Source organism: Rattus norvegicus, chromosome 19, assembly GCF_021556685.1.
Source record: "Rattus norvegicus strain SHRSP/BbbUtx chromosome 19, alternate assembly SHRSP_T2T, whole genome shotgun sequence".
Lineage (NCBI taxonomy): Eukaryota > Metazoa > Chordata > Mammalia > Rodentia > Muridae > Rattus > Rattus norvegicus.
In genome coordinates, this window is record NC_141552.1 from 55,714,836 (window position 1) to 55,725,000 (window position 10,165).

At 42.2% G+C, this 10,165-nt stretch overlaps 1 protein-coding gene across 1 annotated transcript in view; it reads left to right on the forward strand.

Moving 5' to 3' along the window:
• The first annotated feature begins 1,636 nt into the window (after nt 1-1,636).
• The window catches only part of Cntnap4 (contactin associated protein family member 4), a 278,839-nt gene continuing 270,310 nt past the window's right edge, over nt 1,637-10,165 (forward strand). The window contains 1 exon segment of the mRNA NM_001107432.1: nt 1,637-1,819. Within this exon segment, the coding sequence (NP_001100902.1) occupies nt 1,729-1,819 (91 nt within the window). The 5' untranslated portion in view covers nt 1,637-1,728.

Consider the following 10,165-nt stretch of genomic DNA (forward strand, 5'->3'; position numbering starts at 1 on the left):
TCAAGAGCTAAACAATTGTGCTTGTCTTATGGATGGGTCTCTCACCCCACCCCCTTTTCATAGCCCAGCAAGACTGCTCCTGGTTCCAAACACCAAGATGTTGCTCAAGAGCTCCTGGATCCCTGTCTTTACAGCACCTAGGAAATCAGCAGGAAGGCATCTTGACATTTATTTAAAGAGACGATTTACCCTCTCTGACACCCTGGGATGTGTCGCTCTGTATGGGGTCTTAACTTTATCATCGGAGCGCTTTAATATTCTGCACAAGCAATAGTGCCCAGGGAGTGGCCATTGAAAGAATATTCTCTGTAGTTGTTGATTTTCTGTGTGTGTGTGTGTATGTGTGTGTGTGTGTGTGTGTGTGTGTGTGTGTGGTGTACCTGCGAATGAGTGTATACATCTCTGAGTATGTATAAGTGTGTGCATATGTGTGAGAGTATATGCATGTGTGTGCATGTGTGTGTGGGTTTGTCCTGTGAGTGTGTATAAGTGAGGGTGTACTCCTGTTATCGTGTGTAATTGCATGTGCATGAGTGTGTACGTGTGTGAGCACCCGTGTGGGTGCGCATAGGGAGGGGCTTCCCCTTTCCAGTATTCCATCATTTTCCATTTTAGGCCCTCTGGGAATTACTATTAAGGACATGATTGTGGAATGCTGCCTACTTACAGAAGGATGCCTGCATGAAGCTCAGTCTACTCTAGTGGATTTGTATTCCTGAAGCACCCACTAAAATAAGAAATGTTAATTTCTTGCAGACTATTATCAGATGATTTTTAAATATCTGCCAAGCAGGAATGTCTGTTCCCATGTGAGGAATTTCTGTAATAAAATCCTGGCACCGGAGCACAAGGCGATAGTTTTATAGAAACAGAGAAAAACAGCAAGCATTTTCCCGGAGGACAGTTTTAGCTACAATTCACCAACGCTTGCTTCATTATTTCTGTCTTATTTTATGCTTTTGTTTTGAAACATAATGCAGTTTTACCTGGATACACTCCCGGGCAATCAGGAAATAGCTCAGTATGTTGGTTGGCACTGCCAAATACAAGACCTGCGGAAAATCAGAAGGCTTTGCTGCCTGGCTGCTTTCCTCACCCCAAAGGCTGGCAGGGCACAAAACGGGTTAAGGCTTATTGGAGAATAGAGAGGAGGGGAGGGAGCCCCGAGGAGGCCAGGAGCAGCAGGCGGCGCCTCCAGGTCCAGCTTCCCTCACCTGCAGCCGCTGCCGAGGAGCTCAGAAAGCTTCTGGCTGCTGCTGTGCTTTTTGGAGGAGGAAGGATGCTGGGGCAAATTTCTAAGACCGCTGCGAGGAGTGGGCGTGGCCTCGGCAGCAGTGTGTAAGCTTGTTAGGACAGATGCTGGTTGCTTTTCAGTGAGGAACCAGCGCGGAGGGCAGGGGCGGGGGGGGGGGGAGAGAGAGAGAGAGAGAGAGAGAGAGAGAGAGAGAGAGAGAGAGAGAGAGAGAGAGAGAGAGAGAGAGAGAGAGAGAGAGAGAGAGAGAGAGAGAGAGGAGGAAAGAGGAGAGAGAAGGGAGGAGAGAGGAGGGAGGGAAGAGGGAGGAGGGAAAGGAGGAGGAGGAGAGCGCGCGTGAGAGGAGGGAGGAGGAGGAAAGAGAGCCAGAGAGCTAGAGATACTGAAGACCCAGTCAGTGCTGGGTGAAGGACTGAGGAGAACCTGTCTCCAGCGCTCTGAGAGCCACTCGAGATCTTTTGGGGAGCTCAAAAATTATGAATATGGGATCTGTCGCTGGAGCTGTTCTCAAGATGTTACTTCTGTTGTCTACTCAAAATTGGAACAGAGTGGAAGCTGGGAATTCATGTAAGTACACAGCAAATGATTTAAAACTTGCAGGGGGGCTCCGCGTAAAACTTTGATTCTGTTGTTTTCACGATTAATCTTTTAAACTGGAATCGCTGCGGGGCTGGGAAAAGCACTACAGGAGAATTGTGCAAATATGACCGGGTTCCTTTTGGTCTGGTCAAAATATGCAGAACGTTATTTGGGATTTTTTTTTTAAATTTTACTAGCAGAAGCTCACTCTCTTTGAATATTCATTGAGAATAATCAACTTATAGTAAAACATTAAATTAGCATCTTAATCGGGGACCAGCCCGGGAATGTCTTCCATTGCGCCTGTCCTTAGGTTACTGGATTTCATTTGGGATTATTTGTCTATCAGGAAAACAACCTTCAGACTTGATATTCTGCTGCATTAGCTGAGATTTCTGAAGTTTGCGATTTAGCAATAACTGGCTGCATCTCTAAAATGGTGCAGGCTAATAGCTGAAACATACTGCAGACTTCACGGGCAGGCAGAGCTGGTCCAGGCACAGCTCAGCATTGAAGAGCTGTGTCCTCAAGCAGAAAAGCACTCCTGGATGGGCACCCATCCCCATGTCTCCCTTAAAGGAAAACGTGCAGGTGATTTACCCCTCTCCCCCGCCCACTTAAGTAGTGTTCCCTAGTGGTTGAATTTTCAACTTCATGTATCTGTGATTGATCGTCTCGGTGCTGAGTTCATTGACTCGGGGAACATTTGTCACAGTCGCACTGCTTCACTTAAATATTGCCCAAAACACACTGGCCAACTCTTTCATCAGCTTGTTGTTGGGGATAGGAAAAGTTTTAAAAGTTTTTATTTGGTTTAAATTCTCAAGGTGGAAGAATTTCCTCTTTTTCGTGCAGGATAGAAAAAAAACAGCTAAGCAAACACACAACTTTTTATTTCTTTCTCGGATTTTAATAATGACAACCCTTATCTGCTTTACAAGAAAGAGCTACAAGGTCTACGTTCAGGAAAGGTTGGGACTGCCTTATTGGTAGGTTTGGGTTTGGGAGACAGGAAATTGATAACTCTCCTTGCTGCACCTCCTTTGCTTTAACTGCAGAGTCCTCACGAGGGAAAAACACCGGGGACTCACTGTCACGAGCTCGTGTCCGTCCACCGGTGATTGTGTGGTTCTGTTTGCAGGAGCTCATTTAACGTCAGAATTTATCGGCTGCTCTGCAAAGGAGAGAACTTCACTCCCGGGTTAGACCGTGCTTCCCATTCCATTTAAAACTGGATGTGTGGGAATCCCATTAGATCGCTAAAATGTGCATAGTTTTACCCAGTCGAAATCTTAGGGGTCCTCCAGGTGATGGCCTTGACAAGCATTGTAGCAAATAAACAAACAAGGATACACAACAACAGACCTGAACCCACCCACCCGCTCACAATTGAAGTTCTGTGGCCAAGGTGTAATTCCTCCTGCGGCTGCAGGGGTTCAGCAGAGAGGGAGCACTAGAGGTCACTGTTGCGATAGGAAGCACACCACAGGCTCCTTCCCTTGAGTTGGGCAGAGCTTCTCTCTGGCCTAACCCAGTTGTCTCTCCTATGCATCATTTTGCAGTATATTAACGTGAATCATCCGGCTGTGAGCTGTTGATGTTTGTTTGCTCGCTTGGAATGTGGCGCATAGCGGAACTGGAAGATCCGTATTAAAAGGCTTTCCTTCCTAGTATATCTCAGCCAGGGAGAAAGTGAGCAGCTGAGATTTGAGGAGAAGCCAGTGCTCATGTCTGCTTAGCTCTGCCTGAGCCTCCCACGGGTGCAGTTTCAATGTTGGATCTGTATCCATCAGGGTTCGATTTCTCTACGAAGTCATCAGATAGCCTCAGAGAGTCTAGAAATGAAGTGAAGGAGAACACTTAAATGTTCAGGTTGGAATTCTTAGCCGACCTGTTTAAGAGTTGGCTTTCCTTCTAGTGTCAAAATTCATAGTTCAGTGGCTTCAGAGAATTAAGGTGGCTTTTAGTAACTTCTTATGGATATTTCGACAATACGATATGCAAAGGTAGAACAAAAGATTTCATTGCCTAATTTTTATATTATTCCTCACTCTTTACAGTTTGGAGGAGTCAGGGTCCACTTGTTGCTGGGTTGGGATAGAACATGCGTCCTACCGTGCTATCAGTTTTGGAAGACGGAGCGTGTATTATGAGTTTATAGACAGGGCTGCATGATCACCAAAGGACCGGCAACTATAATCATACAGTCATTCCAAAGTTGCCTTATAAGACGTCCCCGAACTCTCCCGAACCAGATTGTTTATTAATAAGAAGTGAATCATTCTCAAGTCCCACAAGTCAAGGGGAACTGAATATAAGCAAAAGAAAATTAAAGGCCTCTCTCTTGGGTGAATGGAAACACCTTTCTTCTTTATTTACAACTGACTCACAAGGAGAGAAATCTGTCATCCACTGAGTCAGCCTTTGGGTAACAATAAGAACACTTGCCTAGGGGACTCTGCAAACCTGGGATGAGGTGAACTCTAATTTGAATATTAATTGATCTACTTAATCAACTGAGAAATTTGCATTAGTAAGATTCCATGCAAATACAGCCACCCTCTCTCCTCCTCCCGCTCACATGTGCATGGATATCCATTCATGGGTGCACTCACACATGTGTGTGTGCGTGCATGTATAAACACACACACACACACACTTTTGTGTAAGTACAGATTACTAATTCATATGCCAGTAATACTCTTTGTGACTCTAGTTAGCCGTACCTGTGTAGTTATAAAGAAATATATTGAGTGAGTTATATTCTTTGTTTCTGGTGTCCCATGTGACTTTTCTAAGCTGGCCCTAAGGTTTTAGTCTATGTCCAGGTCAAGATAAGTTTGCTATTACATTGAGCCATCCTTTTCGTGCAAACACAGCGGCAGGCACCCTTGCTTGTGGGCTTGCTGCTTGAAAGGCTGACTCTCTCCCGTTTCTTCCCTTCCTTCTAAGACAGAGGTACTAGAACAAGGGAAGTAATGATTTATTTAATTCTACACTTGCTCTTAAGAACCCACGGATTCTGAACGCCGAGATAGTTTTGGGAGGCTGACTCACCACGTAAGACGGATGGGGTGTAACTAACTAGTAAGCTTGGGAAGGTTTTGCTTTGGTTTCATTCCGACAAATCACATGAGAGAAGACACACTGAGCCTCTCTCTGAGAATAACTAATGCCCACCAAATAGCTTGCTAATGACTGAGTTAGAAGTCAGCTTCTGACTGTGTTCTTTCTTTTCTTCAACTGAAAACAGGGGTACGCCTGTTATCTACTCCAAAGAAAGTACCGAGACTAGGATAAAGTCAGCACTAGAGAAAAGTGGCTGCCTGTGTAGATGACCATTTTTTACTGATTCTTAGGTACAACCCATATATAACTGGACAGATCCTCAAATTCTTATAATTCACTGTTGTGGTTCTTTCTGGGAGCTTCTTTTTGTTCTCTTCCCTCCTCCAGATATTCTGCAATAAAATAATGAAAGAACTACAATGTAATAACAAATTACTGATGGATATGATCCACGACACCATGTGTCAACGGCCGGCCCTTGGAAGGGCGTGCAGGTCGACAGACTCCCTGACTCACTCCTGTGATCCTCTACTGTTGTCCACTTGACACCTTCTCTCCACTCACTGCATCTGCCCCGGATCATTTCTGATCCGTTTGCCCGTGGTTAACATAGCTTACAGGCCAACATGGAGGCCGAACATGACATCCGCATGACACCTAGTCCTTAGTTAAAGTAATAAAGAACGTTGTCTCCTGAAATTATTCTGGGGACTCACATCACATAAAAAAATTAGAGTCTGTCTGTATGTCAGCGGACTATTTTCTTCTTCCAATTAAAGTAGATTAGTGGAGTTGCATACGGTCATTGGAAAGAGGTTGTAATGTTTACTCGGGGTTTGGCAGAGTATGGCTCATGGGACAAATCTGCCCCCATGCCTGTCTTTGTGTGGACCTATGAATTAACAGTGGGTTTTGTATCTTTACCTGAAAAAAAAAGAACAAATTTAAGAGAATGCTTTGTGGCACAAAATGGCTGCGTGAAATTTGAACGTTAGTCACCTGTCTCATTATGCAATGGCATGAGCAAGTTTTGTATTTACATATTATTGTATTTCAAATTGGATTGGTACAATTTTGTTACAGTTGTCTTTAGCCTAGTTTTGTAAGCGTCTACATAATATTCTGCATTACCTGTCTGCTTCTTTGTAGAGAATCCCCATTGACCTCTGATGTATGGTGTGTGGTGTAATGAGGAACTGTAGATGTGCACAAATTATATTAATTGATAGAAATGTCCTTATGTCATTATATTGCACACATATTGGAGGAGCTGCTCACCCTACTGGCAAGTGTAACAGGAGATCATGTTTTCTGTATTTGTTTCCCCTAGATGATTATGGCTTGAGAAATCTCATTTCTATGAGTATGCAATACCTGCATTTTATTAGTAAAGTTTTTTTTTCTTTTTTTTCGGAGCTGGGGACCGAACCCAGGGCCTTGCGCTTGCTAGGCAAGCGCTCTACCACTGAGCTAAATCCCCAACCTCTATTAGTAAAGTTTTACAGCACTTTTGGTTGCTAAGGGGACATTTTTAATCTTGAGCAATCAGATTGCTATGCAGTGCTTGGTAAATATGCAAGCAATATCAGTCCAGATATTTAGGATGAAAATTCTTTTATTTCACACAGTCACGAGCATAAACGATCCTACTTTGTATGAATCGGAGCTTAGATTTGGAGTCGAATTGATCATGTGAAGGAAACGTTCTTGTTTGAAGATCGTTCTTGCTTTAAAAGTAACTCAGTAGCTTCCTCAAAAAAACTCAAATTGGCCAACTTTCTAGAACATATTGAAAAATAGATTTTCATTTAAGCACAACCCACTGAGAATTCACAATAATTAGGCAAATGCTTCCCACCTACTCATGCCAGCGTAATTAATTTGTGTGTAAATATCTTGTCCATTTGCAATTGTATTTACTTTTGATTTCCAGAAACTAATCATTCGGTTAATTCTATTTATATTACACTATTTACAACAGTCTAAAGAGTAAGTCGAAATGTGCATATATGATAAAATATTTCATATTATTAGTTTTAAAAATATGGCTATTTGTTAAAATTTTATTTATTTTTATCATTAATTCAGTTACTTATTTTTTCTCTTGAGACAGAGTCTCATGTAGTTCACATTGCCTTTGACCTTGCTATGTCTGACCTTCAACTCCTGATTCTACAGACTCTGCTCCCAAGTTGTGGGATTATAGGCGTGTGCTACTATGCCTGGCTCAGAGCTTGCTTTGTTTGTTTGCATTTTTGACACAGGGGGTCACTATAAAATCCCGGATGGCCTAGAACTCAGTATGTAGATCGGGGTGGCCTGAAACCCACAGAGATCCACTTGCCTCTGCCTTCTGAGTGCTGGATTAAAGATGTGCGTCCCCACCCATGGCTCAGCTTTAAATGAAGATTCGGGCTGCTCATCCCAGGGCCATTCTTTAAGTTAAGGAACTTGTGAACATGTCACCTAGGATGGGGCAATGACTCACAGTCGTCCATTGGACATAGAAGCTTAAGGACAGCCACTCTGACAGTCCAAAGCTTTGAATGTGGCTTTGCATTAGAATATCAGTCGGGCTTTACAAATGCCCGTTTTTTTTTTCTGTGTAGAATGAAAATCTCTTTTATCTCAGATCAATCAATACCAGACCTTTAATGTTGTCAACTAATGAATCATTTGACCTTTAGATGGCCAGTTAGCCTCACATTAGTCAAGAGATCCTTCACTCGTTGTGTTGTTTGTTTTGAGGGAGCATCTCAGGTAGCCCATGCTGACTTTGAACTCTGGATCCTTCTGCCTCCAAGAGCTGAGGTTACAGACATGCACCACCATGCCAGTCATCAGTACTTTTAAAAAACAAACAAACAAACAAACAAACAAACACACACACACCCAAACAGCCAACCCATCAACCAAACAAAAATCCACCCAATCTTTTCCTTTCCTCTGTATTGACTGAACGTGAGCAAGCTGCAAACAGTAGGAAGGTAAAGCAACATTGCTACAAAAGTCCCAAGAACGCATATTCATATTGGTAGCTTATTGTTTCTGTGAAGTAATAAAGAATTCAATACTTTGATCTGATTTTCCCCTCATTGTTTATACTTACTATTTTCCATTTTTATTGATTCAAACATTTTGGCACTACCGACTTGTTTGATATGTATCTGGAATTATTGCTGTTTTCTTGTTAATTAGAACGACGGGGAAGGATTGATTCCTACAGGATATGCGGTTCCGATAAAAGTTATTTTGTGAGTTCACCACATTCTTGAGGTAGAATGTGCTTCGTTCTTGCTGTGGCTAGAGTGAACCCTGGCTTCATGAGAAGCTCTTCCAGTCAGAAACCTTTAGAAATACTCCTTAACAAACACATCTTCTAAAATATGCCGTGAGCTGAGCTGCAGCATCAGATGCTACAGTTGGTTGTATTTTGCTCATTTTAAAGAGAAAAAAAATCTCTCAGTGGGATGTGATGGTCCACTTGTAATTCTAGGACATGGGATGATGAGGTAGAAGGATCATGAGTTCCACTACAAATCTGATTATAGAGTGGGACCCCATTGAAAATATCCAAGGGCTGGGCATACATCTTTGGGGCATGACAGTTGCCAAGCATACTGACGATCCTAGGATTCTATCCCTAGAACGTCCCACCCCCACCACAGAAGTCTAAGAACAAGAAGAAAACACCTTAAACTATAGAGTGATAAGTAGGGCGTTTTGGGAGAACCTATTGTGATTGCCTGAAGACTTTCTTCAAGGAAAACATACTTACCATTGAACAGAATACCTTAAATTCAAATAATTTACTCTTGAAATTAACATGGCCACATAAAACTTTTGGGATTTCAAAAGAAAGTTTAAAATGTCTTCGGAAGTATTAATTTACTTGTAATTCTAGGTTATGATAGATGGCATTTGTAAAATTTAAAAATTATTCCAGTGTTTATGTGTGTGTGTGTGTGTGTTTGTGCGCGCGTGCGCGCGCACGCGCGTGTTTGACTTTGTGAGTTAACATGCACCACATATGCACTGGAGCCCCTCAGAGGCTAGAAGAGTGTGCTAGACCCTTTTGAAACTGTAGTTATAGTTAACTATGAGCTGCCATATTGATGCTGAGACCTGAACCCAACCTTGTCCTCTCTAAGAGCAGCATGTACCATTAACCTCTAAGCCACATCTGTCTTCATCTCCAGCTCCTACAGAGCATTTCTCAATGAGAGTGATGTCAGGTGGCTTGGGCATCCTTGGATTATGTTAATTTGGGGGAGGTGGGAGGCAGCCTGGACATGAGCTTCCAGCATTCAACCTGGAACCATCTCTAAGGCTGGGCGTCGGTTTCAATGGAGTGTCTTTGTGTGTTCATAGGTCTGTGGTCTTTTTGTTTCTACTGTATAGTTTGGGGTTCCCAAACATGCCAGCAAGTGGAAGGGTCTGAAGTTGATAAAGACCAAAATCTGCTATTACAATGTGACGAAGGTACTTTTGCTTTTTGTCAATTTTTTTTTTACAGAGGTATTCACATACATGGTACCTGAAAATACAGGTCAAGGAGTGGAGTGTGCAGACCAACTTGCTTCATGTAGTATTTGGAAAGAGAGTATGGGTTGGGCTTTTTGCCTCTTTCCAATAGAATTTTTTCCCCCTGTCATGGTTCATGGGAAAACAGTACTTTGACAATGAAATTGGGGACATCTCCTAACAGGACGTAAAAATGAGCCTGTTTATGTTACAGTTAATGAGTCATTCCAATGTAATAATTGGAAAAGTGAGTGAAGCCTGCAAACATTTGACATTTTAAGTAGTTCAAAATTAGTAACTATAAAAATTTTTAATGCATAATTATTTAATAGAGCAGGGATGGGACTTGTCTAGAAGACTTTTAAATCACAAAAGAAAAATGGCAATCTATGTATCATGTCTATAGTTCTAATTACTTTTTTGTTTGTAAATTAAGTTCCTCTTATTAATAGCTGTATGAAGGAAGACACTGTGTGCTTCTAAAGCCACAAAGCACATATTTGATCCACGCCCTTTCCCTCCTCCTCTGGTGCTTTAAAATGGGGTTATTGGCTGGTTCTAGTCTAGAAGTAATGTAAATAGATAAATTCGCTACATTTCCTAAATCACATTTATTGTATAATTGCTAGGCAAACTGTTATTTTATTACTTGACTTAGCAGTTGTTACCGACAGAGATCACTTCTGAGTGTTCTCAGGATAACTGTACTGATAACTCTTAAGAACAGGTCCTGATCCAGGG